At 37.4% G+C, this 24,191-nt stretch overlaps 1 protein-coding gene across 2 annotated transcripts in view; it reads left to right on the top strand.

Moving 5' to 3' along the window:
- Positions 1 to 23,851, top strand: part of NAV3 (neuron navigator 3) — a 254,918-nt gene extending 231,067 nt beyond the window's left edge. The window contains exons 27-39 of one of the 2 annotated variants that reach the window (XM_051795689.1): positions 2,478 to 2,631; positions 5,546 to 5,720; positions 9,429 to 9,523; positions 10,179 to 10,274; positions 10,512 to 10,680; positions 11,416 to 11,651; positions 13,648 to 13,802; positions 14,686 to 14,757; positions 15,190 to 15,386; positions 16,011 to 16,129; positions 18,781 to 18,984; positions 21,156 to 21,303; positions 22,500 to 23,851. In XM_051795689.1, coding sequence (XP_051651649.1) covers positions 2,478 to 2,631; positions 5,546 to 5,720; positions 9,429 to 9,523; positions 10,179 to 10,274; positions 10,512 to 10,680; positions 11,416 to 11,651; positions 13,648 to 13,802; positions 14,686 to 14,757; positions 15,190 to 15,386; positions 16,011 to 16,129; positions 18,781 to 18,984; positions 21,156 to 21,275 — 1,792 coding nt within the window. In that variant the 3' untranslated portion in view covers positions 21,276 to 21,303; positions 22,500 to 23,851. Of the gene's footprint in view, positions 1 to 2,477; positions 2,632 to 5,545; positions 5,721 to 9,428; positions 9,524 to 10,178; positions 10,275 to 10,511; positions 10,681 to 11,415; positions 11,652 to 13,647; positions 13,803 to 14,685; positions 14,758 to 15,189; positions 15,387 to 16,010; positions 16,130 to 18,780; positions 18,985 to 21,155 lie in introns of both variants that reach the window. The other variant, XM_051795690.1, reaches the window with a different exon arrangement.
- Positions 23,852 to 24,191: the final 340 nt, after the last annotated feature.

Here is a 24,191-nt window from a genome sequence, read left to right as displayed (position 1 = left end):
TAAAAGCATTACTAGAAAATAGCTGAACTTAAACAAAACACTTTTATTCTGCAAAATTAATTACTCATGATTCACAGATCTAATCTCACAACCTTATCCTGTCTCCTTTCCACTAACCCTGCTTTTTTCTATCTGTCTCTTTGACTTGCTCTCTAGATGTGCTAGTGTTCCCAGAATTTATCAAGGGCAAACCCACACATCTAGTCTTTCAACCCAAGCTATTTCCATACCTGTTTGGTCTCTGAGCCTTAAATTCCTAAATTTTGTCCGGTTCACGGCCTTCTAGTTCTTCCTCCGCAATATTTTTAAATAGTGATCTGTCTGGTCATATTATCACACTTTTTTATTATTGTGACCTTCCTACACAGGATAACAGAGACATTGCATAAAATTTATTGATTTAGATTAATTTCTTTGTCTGTTATACTGATAATGTAACTTGATTTGGAAGACTTGGTTTTTCATTGCATAATTTAAATTCCTGTCTCCTTTGAGACTTTTCATAATTGTCTGCAGCCTCTGTTCAAAGATCAAGACTTACATATTTCTTCAACCTAAAGCAACCTATTGATTTAAAAATTTTGAGTTTGTAACAAGAAGGAAAAAGTAAAAGTCTTTCTAACTACTTTGAACCTTTGGAGTCTGATCAGACTTCTGAGCTTCTTTCTGTGACTGCTCAGGAATGCTAACTTATCTTTTTCGGTTTCCTTCCTTCTGATGAGTTCTCATCTTTCTGTGTAATTTTAGTATTATAGGAGCTAAGTGTTGGAAAGCTCTGGGAACTGCAAAATAAAATACAGTTCATACTTTCTGCTTCCATTCTGCTTACCTTAAGAATTGAAACAACTTTTTCCTGCTTATTCCAGAACCGTAGCCCTTCTCTCTGCTTCATTTTTGTATTCTTTAAAGCAGGCTTGCCAAGATCTTTTTGCCCATACCTTTCCAAGATATACCAAAAAAAAAAAGCCAAAAGAAAATAGCCAAAAAAGAGATGACTTCCCAGTTGTCCAAGTTGTTGTATGGGATAAGATATGCATGGAAATAAAATTTCATTTCTTATTTGGTTAGCATAGGTAAATAATGAGACATCAAAGTAAGAACTGTATAATAATATTCATGACAAAAATCCTAGTATATGTTTTTTCATTTTTACTCACATTTAAAATATTTGTGCATATTGTGAATTATATTCATGATTTTTCTTCTTCTACTTGACTTTTTTTTTTGCCATGAACTTCTTCATCTTCCCTTTGCGTACAGTTTTTTTATATATTTTCTTGACCTGAGTCTCATGTTCTAAACTATTACCTTTACCTTCCTAGTCTGGGCATCCCTAGTCCTTATGCATCCTAGTCCTTTACTCATCTCTAGTCTGGGCATCAAAGAAAAAGCAAAATGGTCATGTGGTCTACAAGCATAGATTCCAGTAAAATTGAGTGTGGGGCATGGAGCTGTATACCCAATTGCTGACCTGAAGGGTGCTTCATCATCTTTCCCAAAATGCCTTTGCATGCATTCTGGCAATTAAATGTTGACTTCTGTTCCTTGTTTTGTATATTAGCAGTAATAATTACAATAATAATACTTATTTCTATAAAATATTTTTCATATTGAAATTGTTAACTGTTTATAGTGACAGTAATAAAGAACAAATAACATTTATTGAGTTGACTGGAAATACTGCTTAGTGTAACAATGTAACCAAAATTCAGTGTTTTATTTTCTGCTTATGATACAAAGAGGCAAAACAGTCTGTCATGAGACGTGGACAGTTGTGGGTCCCTGGGATGGTCATGTTTCAATCTATTCTCACACTTGGTCCTTTTCTAAAATTAATGCTCATGAAAAATAACCATGTGGTAATTACTTTTAACTCAGTCTTTAAGAAAAAAAACCAACAAAACCAACCTACATTATTTCATATATCATACATTACAAAATGACAGACTATAGGCAAAACATCAGCCATCACAAATTGAAACCATTAAAGATAAAAATCTTCTAGACGATGAAGACTCTCCCTTTGTGTACTGTTCAAAACAGAGAAAACTACTGATGCCTAACAAATGTACCAGTAGTACAATGTAATCAGCATACTTCAGTTCTGAATGTCGTTATATAGAAGAATTATGAAATTTGCACCAAAGAAATTATGGAAATATAAAATCAAATTAAAACAAACCAATGGATGATGCACAGTCAAATATAGATACTTGAAAGTAGTTAAGAATTTGTTTTTCACCACAGTAAACTAAACTACAGAGCTAAAAAGCAAGGTGATCATTTCATCTTGACAGGGCTTTTTCCTTTTTTAATTTGCAGTTTGAGCCTTTTCATATTTCTTTGATAAGTTTCTTTCTTCGCTCATAAGTTTCACCAGCAGCAAGAATTTTTCTGTACTTTGATATTCAGTAATGATGCTGCTTTGGGGGGAGAACCTTCCTTTAATCTCCCACCTGTTTCCTACTCCTCTTTAGGATCTGTGAGTGCACAGAGGCAGAGGCTGAAATAATTCTTCAGCTAAAAAGTGAGCTGAGGGAGAAGGAGCTAAAATTAACGGATATTCGTCTTGAAGCCCTCAGCTCTGCACACCATCTGGATCAGATTCGGGAAGCTATGAACCGCATGCAGGTCAGTGCAGTAGCTTAAGTGATGACAGAGGTGCACACCAAAGGTACACCAGATGTACTTCCTTTCCTAGTACTTTGTTTCAGGTGCCAAAAAACTGTTGATACAAAGTAAATTGCTAGATTGACAGTACATCTGAAGGATGGGTATGATAAATGTTCATCTTATAATAAAGATATTCTTAGCATTTATATTAACAGCTAAAATGTGTTTAAGAGATATGGAAGAAGACATAATCCCTGCCCAAAGGATATTTATTATCTAAACCCTATGACTGTGGTAGGCAATATGACAGACAAGCAGATCAAAAGTGATTTCTATAGAGCTTTAAATCCCTGAGCCATGGAAGGGTGGGAGTCTATGTTCATACTCTCTTATCATTTCTGATTCCTAACCGAGCTGTGGCTTCCTAAAGCAGAGAATGTAAAATTTAACTAATTACTGTATCCAGCATCATAAAATTTTGCTACATTATTTTGTGACACTGCTCCAAATCTTTCCTGAACACATTTTACATCAGAAGACTTTCTCTTTTGTGAGGCTGAAAGGATGCAAAAAGAATGGAAGTGTTCTTCAGTGGAGCACAGAGTTTCATGGGATTTGACTCTGTTGCTTATATACAAATGTCTGGTATCATGGTGGGTCCCCAAAAGTATCTACAATATCTACACAGTATGACATAGGTCCTTCAGTAGAACTGGGCCCTTCTGGAATGACAGGTGAGATACCTACGTCATCCCTAAAGGCACTGTAAATCTGCATTTGGGGAACAGAACCAAGACCATGGGTTGGGGATTCAGTTGAGACGAGGACAGATACATTTAGAAGTCTAGGTATGAGCTAGGTGAAAAACTCCAGTTGTAGTCAATTGAGTTTTAGTCCTGTAGTAGTGGGGCCTAAAGACCCATCCTGAAATCATCCTGAGATAGTTGCAGAGGGTGAAACTGAGTTGTTTGAGCATAGGCAATTGTTGCCGTTTGAACCAGCCTCAAGTATTTGCATCTTCACAGGACATATTCTACCCATGGAAGACCCTGTCATGTCACTGGAAACCCACATTTACACAGCTGAATCCAGCTCAGTGGCTTGTCAGCTGAATTGTTCTGTGCTGGGTGCTTAGGTCAGGTGTGCCTTTAGGCACTTTTGTATAGATGTCCACAGCAGCTGATTTCATAACTACAGAATTGGTGTGCTTGATGTATTTTCCAGACCTCTTTTTTTGTACCATGCCTATGGCTGTCTCAGCCACACCTTTAAACATCTCTGGTACCTGCCGTCCTCCCAGGTGCTCACAGCACTAGGTGCCGATATTACTGTGGGGTATTTGGCTGAACTTCAATTCGGGGAAAGAATTATCAAGAACTGCTCCACAGACATGATTTCAATTGTCCAGACATAAGTAAAACACTTGATCTTGAGCCACTAAGAAGTTCCAAGGAACTCTAGGAAATAGAATTGCAATGGTAGAGAAAAGGATGTGAAGGCTTATCATATGATTACAGTCTTATACTAGGATATAAGTGCCTAAAACAGGTGAACTCCCCAGAGAGAGGAGTCTGCTATAGTAACAGGCCTCCAAGTCTAAACTTCATCAAATCTGGGCAGAAGCAACTAGTTGAGATGCTATTGCTGGTAATCACCACTTTGTCTCGAGTTTTCCCAAAAGGACAGGCAGCCACCTTGCAGTTGCCAAACTCTTGATATTTTTAAGAATTGACAAATATTGGTAAGGGGCAAAAGTAGGACTGGTGAGAATGATATCTGAATACTTATATATTAAAAGCACCATGAAAACTAAAAGCTTATATGAGTGGAAGACTGCTAAGAGCTATGTAATTAATCAGTGTAAACTGCAGAGTAGCTGGAGATTGCGTGACTCATTTCACCACAGCTCCTGATTTGAACCCCAGGCTAAACTGGTGCACTCATCTATTACCTTCTGTCACTATTTTATTGTCTTGCACCTTCCCTTTCAGTCTCCTCACCTTTGTGTATGTCATCTAATCTTTTTGTAGCTGCTGCAGGTTTTTTTTGTGATACTATCCCTTATGTTTTTGCTTGTATAACGTAGCTGTGCAGCCTCCACAACAAAAATAGGATTTTAACAGGGTGTTAGTGAATATATAATTAAATTTGATTGCAAAACCATCTCCAAGAATAAGCAGTTGCTTTGTTCTGTGCTTCGTGAAGTGACTGAAAACTAGATTTAGCTGGTACCAGGCGGTTCTCAGGCTGTTTTCATTTTATTATTGTACATTCAGTAATCACTTTGCACCACAGAGGATTTAGCTAGGAAAAATCCCAGTTGTTCTGATTCATCTGTCACTGTATGTTTTCATCAGAGTTTGCTCTCTGTTATGTGAACAATCCCATGTTTGAATGATCAGAAAGTCTTATCTGATAGCAAGAAGAGTTATGAAATTGTTAACTATCAAATTCTAGCTGCCCATTTTTAATTTAATTTTTCTATGAAGTTAATGCTTAAATTTTACATTCAGTGGCAGTAATAATTTTCTGTGACTTTAGAAACATTGACATATCCAGTAACGTTCTTAACTGACTATTACCTAAGGTGTTTGACAATAGAAAGTAGCTTAAAAAAGTGGGGATAGCTGGGAAAATTCTCACCACACTCAAACTATGGTAAAGTGTACAATAAACATAGAAGCTTGACGCTTATGTTGCTTAGTAACTATCTTGAGGCAAAAGCTGAAAAAAGGTTATCAGGGGGTTTCCCTTCATTTAAGAAGTGAAGGCAATCCAACTGCGTTATACCTCTGATACATGATGCTACATACTGCTATGAACGTGGTAAACCTCTTAGCTACTTCAGGGGAACATCACCAGAATACTACCCTCAGTGCTTTTCCAAAAGAATAACCTGCTGTGCTTTTATCTTGATTTCTTTTGTATACAGAATGAAATTGAGATATTGAAAGCTGAAAATGATCGTTTAAAAGCAGAGACTGGAAATACTGGAAAGCCTGCCCGGCCATCATCAGAGTCATCAAGCAGCACATCATCTTCTTCATCACGGCAGTCACTGGGACTTTCTCTGAACAATTTAAACATCACAGAATCTGTTACATCAGGTACATACTTTGAGCACATGCATGCCTCAGCAATTAGTAAGAATTTATTGTTTTCACCCTCTAAATGAGCCATATATGAGAAGCATGCATGAAAATTAAAATGCCTCATATCACTCAGGTTGACATCAGATATGCATTCAGTAATGGAGATGAAGAAGAATGCTGGTGGTCATGTCTTAAAAATGTAGCTTTTAGAAGCCTCTGAATATTAGTAACAGACTTCATTATGTTTGCTTAGTTCCCAGATATTATACTCTGTACCTACCTAGTTTACAGTACTCTTTAGTCATCTAGTTTACAATTTATTTGAAAAGGAATATCTGTTGAAGTATGCTCGACAACTGTATAAGTATATTCCCTTGCCCCTATGGGATAAATATTAGTAGAGTATGTGAAACTTTCTTCTTTGGACTTACAGATCTTTGATCATTCAGTTAGCTCCCTTCATATTTGCAGCTGAGGCAGCAGGTGGTCTCAGTTACCTTTATCCTTTACATTTTTTTAATTTGGTATAGCTAGTTAGCCTATATAGGATCAAATCCCCATTTATCACAGGAGCCAAACCCCACCTGCCTTATTAGGCACTCTCCTTGACTTCAGTGAATGAGAGAAAGCAAGCAGAACTTTGGTCCACATCCTGAACAGTAACATTTGATTATTTTCCATGCCATGGAGTTTATGATAATAAGACTTCTACACTTGTTTTGATAATGTAGCCAAGAAACAGAAGTGCTGTCTCTAACATTAGAACCAGGGGCAGAGCAGGAGCAAAGCAGTTCTCATTATCATAGATGCCACAGAAAGTATAATGCAGTCTCTGAAAGCAATAAAAATGTGGCTAATAATTGTAGAAAGAGTCTAGGCAAGAATACAGCTGGGGACGTGCCAAACTGACTGACTAAATTTGGATTGGCAGTTAGTCATATTATCTTGCCAGTCATTGATTACACAGATATTTGAGCTTTTTTTCCTGGTTAATATCAGATTTTTAATGAAAATTGGTATGTTTTTTATTTACATTCCAGCTTTTTGCAAGGTTTAACTTTCAGCATGGAGGAGCCTGAACTGGGCCTCAACATACAATGAAGTATTGCAAAAAGCAGGGAGAAAAAATTTAACTGTGGCTTCTGGTCACAGATCCACACACATTAAAAAGTTAAAAAACAGAATCAATCCAGAACAGAATTTTTTTCAATATGGTGATTGTAGAATGTCTTTCACCAGTAGCTGCCATTAGCACTTTACCACTTGGCACTAACTCTATCTAGATACAGGAATAAAGATGTAGGAAGAGGGGTATGAGGAGTTTGGAAAAGAGGAGGAGGAACCAGATGAGAATATGATGGATAAGGAGGAACAGGGAAAGAATAAGGGAAGGTGAAAGACAAGATAAAGAATGAAGATGAAAATCAGAGAGAAGTGTTTAGAAAAAGAATAGAAAAAATCAAAACTGGAAGAAAAAGAGGAAAGGGAAGAGGAAAAGGGGAAAAGGAACAAGAGAAGAAACAGGAAGAAGAACAGGATGACTGGGAGAAGTGATTGGACTCAATGGTCTTAAGGGTCTTTTCCAACCTAAATGATTCCATTTTTCCATAAGCTTTCCATAATTTTCTATGTTATTGTTCTAACTGTTTTCCTAGCATGCAAAGTAATTACTTTTGGTTATAAGAAATTAGAGAAATGAGGATGCCTAATGAGAAGTGGAGGATTTCATTTGATTATGAATCTGAATTTTTGATCATTGTGATTATCATTTTTGAGAACTTGGAAAGGTGACAACTTTCTACCAAGTTTTGTGGGATATCTGTGGCAGCTGGATTGAACAAAATTCCATCAGATATGGAGAGGCTAATCATGCTGAGGACTAAGCTGAGACAACTGGGGGCTTTGGCTCTTCATATTAAAAAAATTGCACTTTCTGGGAGACCAGTGTCTCCAAATGACCATGGTCATCTGCAAATGACCAAAGCTATTCATTTTCACTTCCTAAGGGTATGATGATATCCTCCAGATAGGTTGAGCACCAAGGGGCTCAGTGGTTATAGACACCCATATTTCAGTAAATCACTGGAGTAAGAGCAGCAAACAAGGACTAGTACACGACAGGTCCAGAGTGCTAAAGCTCAGACAATAAGTGAACTACAGTTACCATAGTGTGCCTAAGGAGACTTAGCAGGGGCTAATTAAAACAGCTGGTACAACTAGAGCCCCTTGCACATTTTCTCAGCCCCTGTGTCAGTGAGAGTTTATAAAAAGTGGATTTTTTTTCTCTAGCCACAGTGACCTCATTCCTAAAGACTTAGAGAAGAATGTATTTAAAGGCTACATTAGGGTTATTTAGAGATTGAAAATTTCAGAGGGGGATCAGTTATACCGTAAATTGCCCTCAGACAATTATCAAAACTCTTAAATTTTGTGAAATATGCCAAAACACAAGACAATTGAAGTGAAACATTCAGTGTTGGTGGCACAGAAAAACTGTCTGCCTGGAAAAAAACAAGCATTAATTTATTTAAGCTCACAAAAAAAAAAGACCTCTTCATCTGACCAACTTAAAAGAAACCCCTGCAGAATCTGGGTGTAAGTTACCAAACTTTTTACATGAAAAGTTATTTTTAATATATTCGTTGAAATCATCTCCATAAGTCTTCTTTGGTTTTCCTTTGAACAAGCGACTGAATCTTACTGGCATCTCATTTAATTTGGATGAAATCTGACCCTGTGCAGACTATGTCATGAAGTCGATGATTTTCTTCAATCACCACAATAAGAATGAACAGGATTTAGGGTAGTGGATTACTGTGCTGACCTTTGAAGAAAATGCAAATCCATAATCTCTCCTAATTTGATAGTTAGCTTAAATGTCTGACAGTAAAATCCCTGAGAGAACTTCTAGAGGAAGACAGCAGTTTTATCACTTGCAATAAAGCTGCAGGCTCAGCTTTTAGTAAAAAATACATAAAAATACATACTTCTGCTTTCTCATTTTAGGAGTTAGTGAAGAGGTAGTAACAGAGGTGCAGAGCAGATCAAAATCACTCTTTACCTCCAAGAAAGATTAAGCCTTTCCTTAGCAGAAAGGCTAAATACAGAGTCCCATATTCTGGAGGCATCCAAAGTGGTTTTCTAATGGATACTGTTTGTAAGCCTGTATTGTGAAGGTAAAAAAGACTCTATCCATGCCATATGTATTGAAGATAAAGAAATCATCTGGAAAGAGAAATTAAATACTATTTTATTTAACAGCAAAAATATCAATGCAAGGATTTCTTGTTTTCTCTCCTTATAACATTTTAAAGGGCACAATGAGTGCCCAAAGATATAACCTTAATTTAGTTTTTAAACATTACTTTGGGAACATATGGTAATTTTGAAAAAGTTCCAAGAAGGAAAGCAAAGACAAGACTATAATGTAAGTTTTTATTTATTTATAGGTTCCCTCTTCATTTCTACATGATTAGAATTCCTAATATTTCTTCAAAAAATGACAACTTGTAATGGTTTTCTCATCTCTAACAGAAATGGTGAATTAGGAATAAGTACAGACTAAGATGATTGCAAGATGTTGTCACGGCAGTCTTTCTTTTGAACCAAGTCATGGAAGCCTATCTTTTTAACCAAAAAATCCTTTGGACAAATATTGAACTGATGATGTGAACATAACTGATGTCATTTTTCAGACTGCTCACTTCCCTTCTTTTACTGTAGATATTTTGTTGGATGATGTCACTGATGGAGCGCTCCACAAAGGTCACAGTGTGAAAATTTTAGTCACTATAAACAAGGGCTATAGTCGAGCCAAGGTAAGTGCATTACCCAGAGGTCTAGATGCAAAATTATATCTCTAGCAAATGCTGGAATATAGGAACTCAACTTTTTTCAGTATTTTAAGCCCAGGAACTGAAGGGAACTATCCTATAGGTAACATCTCTCTTCTCCATCATCCATGCTCAATACAGTTAGGCATTCCCCATAGACTAATGTCCTATGGCCTCTTTCTGCCTTTTTGGTAGCTTAGACAATACCAATTATCAGTTTAATTAGTAGTGCGATGTTCTGGGACTTACAATCCCCATTTAAAAGTCATTATAAATCAGATCTATGCCTTGGACTCCTTTGTGTGCAACTATGATTATACTGCTGAGGTTATCAATTTGGAATTGCATTGTCATGTTTTCATGATCTGTGTTACAAAATATTATAGATGTGCAACATTTATTTATATTCATCTCTTTAAAAACACAGATATAATCAAACAGCAGAATAAGATATTGTATTTCCTTCTTTATGAAGATGTACTGAAGTAATACCATGTATACCTATTCCTGGAGCAGAGATTATTAGCGACATCACATTCTAAATAATATTCTTTTTTTGTTGTTGTTAGGAAAGCTATGAATCTTCATAGAAAACTAATTAGCCCAATTTTTAGTCCAATTTCCAAAAATCTCTTTGCAGGATCAAAAACCACATGCATACCTGATAGGATCAATTGGAGTCAGTGGAAAAACAAAATGGGATGTCTTAGATGGTGTAATCAGACGTCTCTTTAAGGTGAGACACTGAAAAATTAACTTAAGTATTATTACAATTTTCTTTTTAACTTTAGAAAATTTCTGTATTCTTTGGGTTGTCTTGTCAAGTCTTTGGTTTGGTTTCTTATGCATAGCTAACACTACTATTAAGCTTCATTCTTAATGTTGCTGTTCTTTTTTTATGTCTGTAGGGAGTTTTCCAAAATGTTTTCATTCAAAAAACATTTTTATGTCTTATATTTTCATATAATTTCAGGAATATATTTTCCGAGTGGACCCGACTACTAGCCTGGGCTTAAGTTCTGACTGCATTGCTAGCTATTGTATAGGGGATGTAGTTAGAGCCCATAGCCTAGAAGTGCCTGAACTGCTACCTTGTGGATATCTGGTTGGAGATAATAACATCATCACTGTGAACCTGAAAGGTAAAACCTCAAGAATATTTTTGCAGATACTGTAGAATTCTTCACTGCAATTCCCCATCCTTTCACAATTATTTTTCTTACACCTGACCTTTCTGTATTTTGTCTCCAGTTCCACATAAACTCTCTGTAAGACATTGTATAATACCTAACGCAGTGTGGCCTTTTGAGGGAAATCTAAGAATATCTCTGTCCTTCCCTACCTCCCTGCTGAATCACAAAAAAGTACAGATTTCTAAATAGTGGCAAAAAAACTAACACCAAAACAGAGATGGTGATGAGAAATATTTATGCTTTATCCCTTTCCACAGGAAAAATTCCATACATTTCAAAAGCTCTAGGGATTTGCTATTGGAGGGAAGGGGGGGGCCTTTAGAGAACTTTACATACACTGATGTGACAACTGGTAACCCTTGTGGCTGTCACTTTAACCTTTTCTTTGTCATGGCTGCCTGTAGTGTCTGAAGCATATATCTTTGCCTCACTGAGCCTTCGCTTTGCATTTACTTTGATTTCATCTCTTCCACTCATCTCATGTCCCTACTACTGTTTAATTTTCTGGTGCTGTGGAAGGATGTCAGTATTTCCACAGTAAGTGGAGGTCCTTGATAGGGATTTGATTTAGGCAGAAGTATCTTACCTTGATTTCAGCATAGCACTGATGCCATCAGGTGCCAGGTCAAATACCTAGCTTAGCAAGGATGAAGACAGACCATTTTTCTTGTCTTTTGTTCCCAGGAGTGGAAGAAAACAGTTTGGACAGTTTTGTGTTTGACACATTAATTCCTAAGCCAATTACCCAACGGTACTTTAATTTACTGATGGAGCATCGCAGAATTATTCTGTCGGGACCCAGTGGCACAGGAAAGACCTATTTAGCTAACAGGCTGGCTGAATATATTATAACCAAATCTGGCAGGAAAAAAACTGAGGATGCAATTGCAACTTTTAACGTAGATCACAAGTCAAGCAAGGTAAGTTACAGTCAAAAAGATAATCTATTGCCCAATTTGTAGTGACGATGCAGAGCAGATTCTATTAATTGGAGTACTCTTTTACTGCTCAGTTAGCATTTTTCCTTCAAGAATTCAGTTTCCAGTCCCACTGGTGTACAGGGACCAGATCTTTCTGTTCTAAACAAACCTTTGAAGTACTGTGAAGGAAGTCTCAATTCCTGTGAAGGAAGTCTCAATTTTCCCTCTCTCAAGAAAACACACTTTAAGGAGAGATGCAGAGTCAAATTCCTATTAATTTAATATAAATTAAATTTTTGGAGTGTCTGTAATTCCTTTGTTAGAAGGTTCACTATATAGTAATACTAGTGTAACATGCTTTTTCATGAAGATAACATCAGCTTTTGTAAGCAAAGATTTCAAAATGGGGATTTTGAATTATTGTGTTGGGTTCAGCTTCTTAATCAGCACTGGATAAGTACAACTGTTGTGGTTTCTATCAGGAAGCTGACCATACTGAAATTACCTTACACACTGTGTCACATTCACAGTGATTTACATAGCTTAGAATATCAGGCTTCCAGCATAACTACTGTGCTAGCCACAGATAATACTATTCACTTGCTGTCCTGAATTGGGTATACTCCTGACATGGTACCAAGGGAAAAGAAAATGAAGGGGTTTGACAAGAGCTTTCTGATTTGTACAGAACATAATGAATGCTAACATAATATAAGAAGGAAGAACATACAGATCCCAAAGGGGCAAGAGGACCATTCCAGTAAAAATAACCGCTTTTCACTGTCTTTATGCAAAGGATTTGTGATGCCATTTACTTTGGCAGGGGAAGTGTTTATGTTTTATTGTTGTACTATACACATCTATAAAGAAAATTGTCCTACAAAAGAGCAAGCTTTTGGATTTTTGGTAAACAGCTTGGTCTATGTCTTTTGGAGTTTGGCTGTTGTTTTTTGGTTTGGTTTGGTTCCCCTCCCCATTTTCCTTTGTTTCTATCCACATTTATATAGAAGTTTTGATTTTCTAGTAAAAAAAAAAGAAAAAAGCAACATTGTCAAATACCGAATGCGTTTGTATAATACAGATGGTGCCATTCCATGGAAGAAACCCATAATGTTCCCCTAGAGACACCTGATCATAAAGAGGCAAAGAAAAATCTTTCTTGAAATAAAAAAGGATTGCATGTTCCCATAAAAGAAGAAAAGATTCTGCTATCCCTGATCCAGAAAGTAAAATGACAATAGGAACTTTGTTCATAATACTGAGCATTTCCAACCCTGACAAAATTAGATACCTCTAGAGATATAGCTGTAAAATTCGACTAGCCCAGATCTTCAAGGGCAAGAAAGTGTTGACAAAAATATTAAATGTTTTGATTATAAAACCCTCTCTTTTCCTCCAGTACTAAACAGCAACCAGACAGCTGACAGGAAAAAAGAATTTATGCAACAAATCTTATATTGGGGTGGGATATAGCATTCCCAAAAGGGCAGGCAGATTTTCAGTGGGAGTGGTGAAAGGAGGTATCTGAAGGAGCAGTTTAATACACCTAGATTGTGTGATAGTTTGGTGGGGTTTTTCGATATATAAATGTGGCATTCATAAGAATGAAGGTCTAAAAATTAATGTATCTCAGCCCATTGCAAATGACCTATTTGTTGCAACTTATTTTCCTCTGGAGATATTTTACCAGCAAATTTCTAAGGAATGTATCCACCAACTCAGAATGCTTCAGTCACTTACCTTATATTTAGTACCTTTTTTTTTTACCTATGTGGTTTCAGTGTTGCCCTGTCTAAGCAGCGTCTTCCTGCATGTGCAGATCCAGCTGAATAATCCACAGAAGGGAAATTCTTTAGCAGTCATTTTATCTAAATTTTTTTTCCACTAAAATTACATCTGTGGTCTAATCGGATTAATGTTTTCTGGGTGTTTTGTTTTGTTTCTGTGTTTGTTTGGTTGTTGTTGTGGTGGGGGATTTTTGTTAATTCTGCTGAAGGATCTGCGACAATACCTAGCAAACCTTGCTGAGCAATGCAGTGCTGACAACAATGGTGCTGACCTCCCTGTCGTCATAATTCTTGATAACCTCCACCACATCAGTTCACTAAGTGACATCTTCAATGGTTTCCTCAACTGTAAATATAATAAATGGTAGGTAGTAGCTCTTCTCTCTCCTTTCACGCACATTTTGCAACTAAAACAGTAAAAGCTCTTTGTTATTTTCCAAAATAAAATGTCCCATTGGAAACTTAGGACTCCCAGCCCTTATGTGCTTCAATAATTTTAACCCTCTTCAGCAAAGTACTTAGTTGTCTGCTTCACTTCATTTACATGACTCCTATGCTTCTCAGTGAGATGTAAATTTAACACAAAATTTAAGTAAGTACTTAAGCATTTGACTTATCCTTTGCACCCTGTCAGATTACACAAGCTCATTAGTACCATGAGGACATCTTATGGTAGAATAAGAATTACACTTTGTAATAGTGGAATCTGGGATAAATCATGACATGCAGAAGCAGCTGTATATCTAGCAGACTTGCCCTTCCCACAGTTTATAGCAGTGCAGAAGTATGGAGTTTGCTGACTCCTTTATTCTCAAGCAAGACTAAAAATACTGTTTTCTGGAACTTGTACTAGCCTACAACATTGGTTATTTCTGCTGTAAAAGTGCCATCATAGGGACTTCCCTTCATAAAATCAGGGTGTGCAATGTCTTACTCATGAGATTCGTTGGCTTCTGAAATTAAAACACTAAGGTCTACTGCAAAATTATGAATTACATTAAGACATGTTTGCTTATTTATTTCTTTATTATGGATGAATACTAGGAAACTAAAAATGCGCAGAGAGGGAAATCATACAAGAATAAACATTTTTTAAAGGACTCCTCAGAAATATTTTAAATCTAAGTCTATAATACATCCAGAGACTCTCTTGAAATTGGCCTAGTGCAGATAAGAAGAATAAATATTCTCCAAATATTTGAATGAATTCTCCCTCAAAAAAAATCCTACTGCTTTTCTCTTTTCAGTCCCTATATTATTGGAACTATGAACCAGGGAGTTTCTTCTTCACCAAATCTGGAGCTGCATCACAATTTCAGGTATGTTCACCCTGTATGTACTGTGGCCGTGTTTGCACAGCTCCCTGCTTCTAAGCCCTTCTTTGATAAATATTGATCTTGTGTCTCACCACAGCAAAGTATTTTAGTTTCAATGTTTCTCCTCTGTTCATGGGTTTCTGAATGGTGTTGGGGAATGGTGAAAGAAATAAGATACTGTCTGGCACCTCTAGCAAGTTGCTGAAGATGATTGCATTCCTGCATTTCATTTGTCTTCAGCAGTGTCTTGAATTCCTGCTGGAACCCGAAATGGCTGTGTTGAAGTAGTAAGCAATAATGAGGTTTATTGGAGCAGTTTTATACTTACTGACTAATGAGACTCAGAAGCTTATGGCATTACTTTCATATATATGTTTAAGAGGAAATAATGTATTTGCTGTTTATTGCTGCTTGACATTTATCTCTTCTACCCAGGTGGGTGCTGTGTGCTAATCACACAGAGCCTGTTAAAGGTTTCTTAGGCAGATATCTGAGAAGGAAACTGATTGAAACTGAAATAGAAAAGAACATACGCAGTAATGAGCTCATGAAAATCATTGACTGGATCCCCAAAACATGGCATCATCTCAACAGCTTCCTAGAAACGCACAGCTCTTCAGATGTAACCATTGGTGAGTCCATTGGTGGAATTGTTGGAAATAAGGATGCAAGCTGAACATTTTAGGGATTTGTGAAGGATATATTGTTCTTTTAAAAGTTGTCATCTCTCAATGGGAAGTACAACATAGGTGTGGAGAATTCGTCTAGTTGTCAGCAAAACTGACGTAAGAAAGAAAATTTAATGAGAGAGTTTGTATTTCCTGGTATTTCTTCCTTCATTGCTAAACACTTTCAAGTAAACCATTACAATTTTAAAAGATTTTTTTAATAAAATTACCTCAATAGCAACTTTCTTAAGCTTAATTTTTTCTTCTGCTTTCACGCTGCAGTATAATTACAGCAATAAAAACCCTTGGACTTGGTGTCTTTTAATGGAATAACTATGTTAACAAAGAAGTCAACCTTTTATATAGCTTTCCATAAAACTTGTAAGTGTTCATTGGGCCCTAAAATTAGATAAAGGGATACTAGTTCATTTTTAATAACAGGAGACTGATAGCTTCTTTACTGTAGTTCTGTATTAGTATTCTCTTCTCTTGAGTTTGCTCCAATAGTATTATTTTAATTCTGCAAAGATTGTCTTTAATGTGTGTTCCACAGTTCCACCTTTTTTAATACACAATTTGACTTCTCAGGTCCCCGTCTCTTCCTCCCTTGCCCTATGGATGTTGATGGCTCCAGAGTGTGGTTCACAGACCTCTGGAACTATTCTCTGGTACCATATCTTCTGGAAGCTGTGAGAGAAGGTCTTCAGGTATGTCATTTGTTTCCTAGAAAATTTTTGAAATTCTTCTCATAGGCTTTCTCCAAGCTACTTTAAACCATTGCATCCTGGTATGAATGCTGTTGCATTTGCAAGGAGAAAATCTTTGGAGGGATTATAGAAATCAGCTCAAATTCCTTTTAACCTGCTCTTACTCTGATGTATGATTGCTTTGTCTGCTCCAGCACCAGTATCTTCTATTTTATGAAGTGGGTTTCTCCTCTGTGACTGGAAGAAGGTGGGCTTTTTTCCACTACCTAAAGAGTTCATGGCAATGCTAAATACAGGTCAGATTGTCTCCCTGAGTCAAGGCAGTCTCAGCCTACCCCTGCATGGAAAGGTTGATAAGTCCTACACTGCTGCAAGAAAATAGCTTTGGTCTGTGTATTCCTCTCCCACCTACATACACACGTAGGTGCACAGGCTTGTGGAGAAAAGCTTGTGAACAGGGATATTTTCATAGAATCATAGAAAGGCTTGGGTTGCAAGGGGCCTTAAAGATTACCTAGTTCCAGCCCCCCTGGCATGGGCATTAAATCAGGTTGCTCAGAGCATCATCTTTAAACACTTCCAGGGATGGGACATCCACAACTTCTCTGGGCAACCTGTTCCAGTGCCTTACCGCCCTCTGAGTAAAGAATTTCTTCCTAACATATAATCTAAATCTCTCCTCACTTAGTAAAACTGTTTCCCCTTGTCCTATCACCATCTGCCCACATAAAAAAACGTTGCTCTGCCTCTTCTTTATAAGCCCCTTCAAGTACTGGAAGATTGCCCTGAGAGAATAACTCTCTGGGTTATCCCAGAGGATAGATTAGGATTTCAGACAATTCCACGTATTTGGAGAAAACCTAAATCTTGACATTAATCCTTTCTTTTGTCTTCTATCTTTTTTCCCAATCTTTATTTGGCTTTCTCCCTTTTCCTTTTTTTTGTTTATGCACTGCAATTCTATGTCCTCTAGAAAGATGCTTTGTGGAAAGGCACTTTTTTCCACACTTGGCACTGAAAGAAATTACTGTACAGTGTAGAGGGTATTGTTATGGACTAGTCAAAAACTGTGTAAGCAGCTGCAGTTTTTTTATCACCTTTTATTGACACAGTGACATCCTGATGTGACGGAGGTATAGAATCTTGCCTGTTGAATATCTCATGCTTTCCTAAAACTGCTTATCTCTCTGAGACTTACAGAATATTTATGTGTTGTGCAGAAAACCACAAAATATTTGATAGAACAGCAAAACAGTAAGATTAACAGCACTTGTTTAGACCAGCTATAAAAATGCACTGATATTCTTCATGCTCATATTTTCCCAAGTGTACAGGGTAACTGCTTAAATGAAAACTTCAGTTCTGGAGCAGATGATGGCAGCATATAGAAGAAAATACGTTTGTTTAAACTGTACCAGTTTTTAGCTGCTTTTGATAACTTTCGTAGAATAACATTATTAATAATAAATAGAAATATTTTATATTATATAATTAGGTGTTCCTGGAACTAGGGATGAATAGAAACTGCCTTTCTAGCTTGGCACTTTCCAAACTCACTTGTCAGGCACAGAATTTGCAAACCTTGCTACAGATTCCAGAAAAGATTTCTTTTCTGTTAATCTCAGATGAAGGGAAGTGCTCTCTACAGCCTGGAGTTAGCCTACTACCTCCATAAGAAACACTTCCTCTTGGCTTAGGCAGATCCCTGTTGTAGCAGCCTAGCCTCAGTGTAGGGCAGAAGGAGTCTGAGTATCTCTGTGCATAATATAGGGAATTTGGCTGCCTAACCTGAAGCTCTGTCAGCAAAGGCCTGGGAGCAGGTGTTGCAGTGATAAGCACATCTGCCTCTAGCACTAAAATCCTTCTGTGTTTTACTCCCTTCAGGAGTGTAGCCTATCTAAATCCTCCATGAGTGTATGCCCTGCCAATATGCTGTTCCGTGGATTGCATGAGACTGAGACGGGAGAAATTACAGAAAGCTTAGTCAATGGCTCCCTATCCCAATGTGTCGTTGTCACAGCTAAAGGAAATCTTTAAAGCAGCAACGAAGGGGTTCTCTGTTAACTTGTTACTTGTGAATAGCAATGTAGAGATGGCTGCATTTTAGTGAGGAGGCTACCAGACCTCCTAAAATTACAATATCCTCATTCTTACTTCCTCTATCATCCTTCCAGATTTGTAAGCATTTTGCTTTTTCATAGTAGGGAAAAATCTATTCCATGTGAAGTTCTTCTGCATTCCATTTTGCTAGGAGAAGCAAGCAATCTGTACTGACACTTCCTAATTCACTTTAAACAAAATCCAATTAATGTGAATGCTTTAGATAGGTCTGAGTTAATTTCACTGACATACCATAAGCAAATTACCTGAAGGTCTCATTTCACATTGTATCAAGAACTTGTGGCTCTCACTGTTGTCTACAAGTATCAGTAGTTATGAAGTGCTTTTCAACTTGCAGCCACTCTGTGTGTTGAAGGAGCATCAGTGCAGATGAAGTTTCCTGAATATCTTATATATATGAGTGCTGAGCACATTTGAAAGCAAAGCTCTTTCTAAGATGGTTTAGGTGTTTTTGATGATTTTTTTCCTGCTGTTGCAACTGGTACTGAAAACTCTGTAGAATACTTACCTGTTTTATATCCATAATATAGATGTACGGGAAGAGGGCACCCTGGGAGGATCCCTCCAAGTGGGTAGCTGATACCTATCCATGGAGCTCTGCATCTCAACAACATGAGTGGCCATCGCTACTTCAGTTAAGACCTGAAGATGTTGGTTATGAAGGTTATGCATCAGCAAAGGAAGGAACAACCTCTAAGCATGTTCCACAGACTGATACAGAGGGGGATCCCTTGGTAAGATTCAAACTTTTGGGAAAAGACTTTTCAGGATGTACTTTACTGTCACGTGTGAAATTGTACACTGTACAGCAAAAATCTACTGTGCACCTGTTCAAAAATGGGCTTTTAAAATGAATCCTACTATAATTTATTAAAATGTTGAAAATGAAAGTAAAATCTAACAGGAAGGCAGGTATCATAAGCATGTTAATATGTCCCTACATTGTTTGCACTTCCTATCTGCCCAGAAATGTCTTCACTATTACAATTAATTAATTAATAGATAATTATATTATTCATTATTATAATGTTTGAGCACCACTCTTCAGCAACTTATTAATCAGGTTTTATTTTAAAAACATTTTTCTGCATTGGGCAGTCCTTTGTCTACATTCTACAAATGAAGGACCAAGATATTCACATTATCTAACTTGTCAATCATATAGAATTTAGTGGAAATGGAAATTAGGCAGCCATCCTTCCACTCCTCAGAATATTTCAAGATAGCTGATGACTGTCTTAATGTAAAAGGAATGCAAGTGTGGTGGCATTAAATGATAAGAAGTTGATTTCCCTCATTGCCATGTATTGCTTTATTTAAATACGATCCCAGACTTTTGGGTTTACCATTGCCTCCTCTGATAATGGACTATTAAAGTGCACATGTTGAACTGGATAGGATTTTCTCTACGGATTACCTTTATCACAATTCAAAATACCATTTTAGAGAACTGTACTTCTGGAACACAGGCAGTCCTTGGAAAAGATAATTTCTCAGAGGAAAATGCTTTTAACTCTTATCAGTGCTAAAAAAATGGCTCCTCAGCTTTATTGTTTCATATTCAAAACCAGACCTTACATCCTGAGGACGTGTAGAAAGTCACCTAATTTCCACCCATCTCCCAGTCCATAAGCTTTCAGATGACAATTTGACCCTGTGATTTGGGCTGCCAGTGAGTGTATTGGATGAGCCTCCAACACAGCAAACTATTAAGGTGAAAATCCTTGGGCAGTGTCCCATCACCCCTGGTCCCTGCATGTTTTGATCAGCATCTGTATCTGACTAAATATCAGAAACTTGAAAGTTGTGACTGGAGGGCTTGCTCCTGCCTCCAGTGGAGTTGATGGGGAGACAGACACTGCATTTATGGAAACAAAACATGTCATGTGCAGGCTGTATTGAACACCCATCACATGTATCCTGTATTCACAAGCATGGATACCTATTAAACCTTCAGCAAAAGCTATCTGATAGTATTAAACACTGTTGAATGCCTAAAGAAAACTTTACAGTGCAGGTTAAAACCATAGAGATGTAAGGATTTCTGAGCAAACTGGAAACAGGGGCTTAAAACGCAAACAGATAAAAATACCTTTATGGTGTTTCATTGCCTGTTTTCTGTAATGACAGCATATTTGTTTCTTGGAAAACACTAAAGCAATGTCAACGTTCCTTGCAGTCCTGAGCATGCTGGCAGAAGTGAGTCTTTTATAAATAAAATCCTGATCATTACACAGGAGTTAGCCATCAAGCATCCAAGTAGTTTTCTGGGGCTTAGTGCTGCAATTTGAAGATTTTTCAGATTTCAGACACCAGTAATCCTCAAATTTAGTGGAGGTTCTACTCTCCTGGGTAGGAGGATCTGTTGCTGCTCCGCTGCTGAGGTCAGCCCATTGACAACAGATGGGACTCTTTTGTGAAGCAGTTGGCCTCAGTCTTCCCCTCTCACTCCCTCCCCATCTTTCTTTTGTAGAGGGAGTATGTTACTGTGATTGTGTTTTCAGTTGCTTTTCTAATGTAGTGTGCCTACACCATCCAAAAATTATCTGGAAGCTTGACAGTCTCCAAATATGGACCCAGATGTGCAGCTGAGATATGGCTTCCTTCCCCTGCCAGCGTTGCAGCTGCAACCAGTCTCACCCCTCAATTAAAGAGAGTTAGCAGGCAGTTCCATTGTATCCTTCTGGTTCTTTGGACCTCTAAACTTCTTTTTAAAAACCAGAAGGCAATGAAAAGAGTGGCAGTAGGAGCTGCTAACACCCTGCCCTTTCTGAAATCCTTTTGTATCATCCCTCAGCTAGATGTCAGCACACCTCAAACAGCAAGGGAGCTTAATTAAATTTTAACACAGTCACTACAGTATTAAATGAGATGAGATTATGTAAACATTGCTTTCTTTTTTCAGATGAATATGCTAATGAGGCTTCAAGAGGCAGCCAACTATTCGAGCGCACAAAGTTGTGACAGTGATAGCACCAGCCACCATGATGACATTTTGGATTCATCCCTTGAATCAACTCTCTGAAAGGGACAAATCTTGGTGGAGGATTATGGTAAAATCTGTTTCCACGAGACCACTGCCAGTATTAAAGCAGCATGCCAAGGTCCCTGAGTGAGAATGGTGTGTTGTAGGTAGGCAGGAGACCTAATTCTGCAAAGTCAGGAAGAAAAATTGAAGTGGAAAGCTTGAATTAGTTTAATTTCAAGGCATTTCAATACATATGGAGCCAAGTGAGACTCCATTTGTCAACTGGAAAGTGCCCTAGACCAAGGGCATCTAAGCAGATTGCACACGTGTTAGCCAAACTGGATTTTTTTTTCCCTTTTCCTCTTTCTCTCTCTGTCTCTGTTTCTCTGTACAAGTTTGCAGTGAAACTTCTTTGGTTTTTTTCTCTTAGTTTATTCTGAGGCACTGCATGAATAATGCAGTCTTCTAATTCTCTTCTAACCTCTGTTGTGCCACATGGTGCTGGTCACAGGACGGCAGCGGTGTTTGTGTTATACACTACTGCCCATTCCAAAACGAGTCAAAGATGATAGTAACTCAGAAAGCACAAACAGTATTGTGCAATCACCAGAAAACATGACTGTGATATGCTGGATAAGTGCCAATTTAATTCTAACTGCCATGGTCATGGTGATGCGCTCCATCAAGTTTTTAGTACACGAGTCACAGATTTTATAAAGTTCTTTTTACCACAAGGGTCTTTTTTAACCACCTGCCCACTCCTTAACAACAGTTTTATACCAATTATTAACCAACACTGATAAAAGGCTTTTTAGGGCTTCATTTGTTTGAGCCTTTTCAGTGAAAGAAGGAACATTTCTTATGGTGCTGTCTCACTGCCTTAAAACAGATTTCTAGAACAGTTTTACAGTTTGGTTTAATTCCTAAACCATCGGTAATTTACACTGTTTTTTTCTTCATTTACTAATGAGAAAACGTCAGTAACATAGTAGCCTCATACCTGTATATCATGATTTTTTAAAGTAATGGATACGAGAAAGAACAGTTGCTATATAATATTTTTATCTTGTGAATAGATTGCTCTGCCTACCCTCAGAAATACACAAGGAACCCAAACCCACTTCTACTGCCACTTAAATGCTGACAAAATCAGCTCAAATCCATTTAGTCCCATGGAATGGAATTTTTGGAGGATAGATGTTTTGAATACTTATCCAGCAGAGCTGGATACACTTGATGCAGCATGAGCACAAATATATGGGTTTTTTTTCCTTTTTCTAGTTTCAGCATGTTGTTTTGATTGCTATTGTTGTACCTGAAGAATTCAGCATAAAAGAACATTGAAGCAGTGATGTCCACTGTGGAAGAGGAAGAGTTTATACTGTAAAAGTGGGTTGGTTTTGCACAGTCTATTGGGTGGGTATTGTAAATATTGAAAAAAAACAAACAAACAAACAAAAAAAGAAGCCTTGCACAAATCAAATCAAAAACAAACAAAAAAATGTATTTTATTCTGTTGGTGTTAAGAGATGTTTCACTTGCTGAGATTTCCCGTATGTTGCAAACAAATACAAGAATGCAAACCTTAAAAGCTGTTATTACCTGGTGTGTTTGTCATGTACTTACAGTTATTATGACTATGCAGGAACTATCAATGCTACAGTCAGCACTTTTCACTATCTATATGAAGCAAATGCATTTGGGGGGGGAAAGTCTGAAAATGTTATAAGTTCACATGTCACGTCAGGCTACGAACAGATTGCATTCAGACTACTCAGAGTAATCGGAAATGCTCTTTTACCATAAGAGGCGTGAGGTTGAAATAGGTGCACATGAACAAGAAGGTACCTAAGGGCTTTGGCATTGTGTAGACATGTACTGTACACCTCCATGGATGTCACCTTCAGGATGTGTATCTGGTGCTATTAACTCCTTGTGGCTGCCCTGTGGTCACTTGCTGTAACTCAAAGAAATCAATGCAGTTTCCAAATGGCACTCAGCTGCATCGCTGAATCTAGAGGTTCCTACACGGTGCTACTGCCCTAATAAAACTCTGAATTTATGCATGTAGGATTCAGTCAAACCAACATCATGGCCCCCAAATCTAGATCCATTTCTGATGCAAAATATTAGCTCATACACCTTGACTGACTCAAAGAACTCAAGCAAAGCTGCTCTTTCTTGTACCTGTGCTCTGAGTAAACCTGCAAATCTTTTCCTGCCATATACAGCTCACAAACACACAATATTACATATACAAAACTTCCTGCAATACATCTCAGTGAGTCCACCTAGTTTACAACTCAGAAATTGTTTGTGAAGCATTTGTCTGTACACATTTTATATTTTGTACATTTTGATGTAACATATCATGTAAATAGACAGAAACAGTGAAATAAATCATCTGAAAATTTTTGTAGTCTTTGTAAAACCCTAATAATAAGTATTTGGTGTCATCGGACTTAACTGGATGATGTATTTTCTATTGGTTTATTGTTCCTCTAGCTTGTAAACCAGCTTGCGTATATTTTTTTGCAGGTGTGCACACTGTATCTGTCTAAATTATTACTTTGCCATTAAAGTGGAATTATTTATTGAAAACACAGTCTGGTGTCTTTGCGGTCAGGACCACTCAAGAGTTAGATGTTATTTCCAATATAAGAATAGATAAATAAAATTACAAACTGAAGGATGTGATTTTTCTGTATTCAGCAGACCTAATCTCTGTAGAAACAAAATTTAGTACTGTTTCCAGTTCCTGTGATTCAGCATGATTTTTGAATGGCTATTTCCTTGATGGGAACAGGTTGTGCAGTTCAGAAACAACTTTACAGTCTCCCCATTCTCAGGATTATTTTAAAAAACAAGTCTGTTGATTTCAGTGGTGATAAATCTGTCCAACGCTGGTGCAGTATTATGCCTTATTTTCAAACTCAAAAGACTTAGAGGTGCTTCCTCAGCAAGTATACATCA

Source organism: Manacus candei, unplaced genomic scaffold, assembly GCF_025592945.1.
Source record: "Manacus candei isolate 608988 ecotype Guabito, Panama unplaced genomic scaffold, ASM2559294v1 h1tg000043l, whole genome shotgun sequence".
NCBI classification, from domain to species: Eukaryota; Metazoa; Chordata; class Aves; order Passeriformes; family Pipridae; genus Manacus; species Manacus candei.
This window is presented reverse-complemented; position numbering and strand designations above follow the sequence as displayed.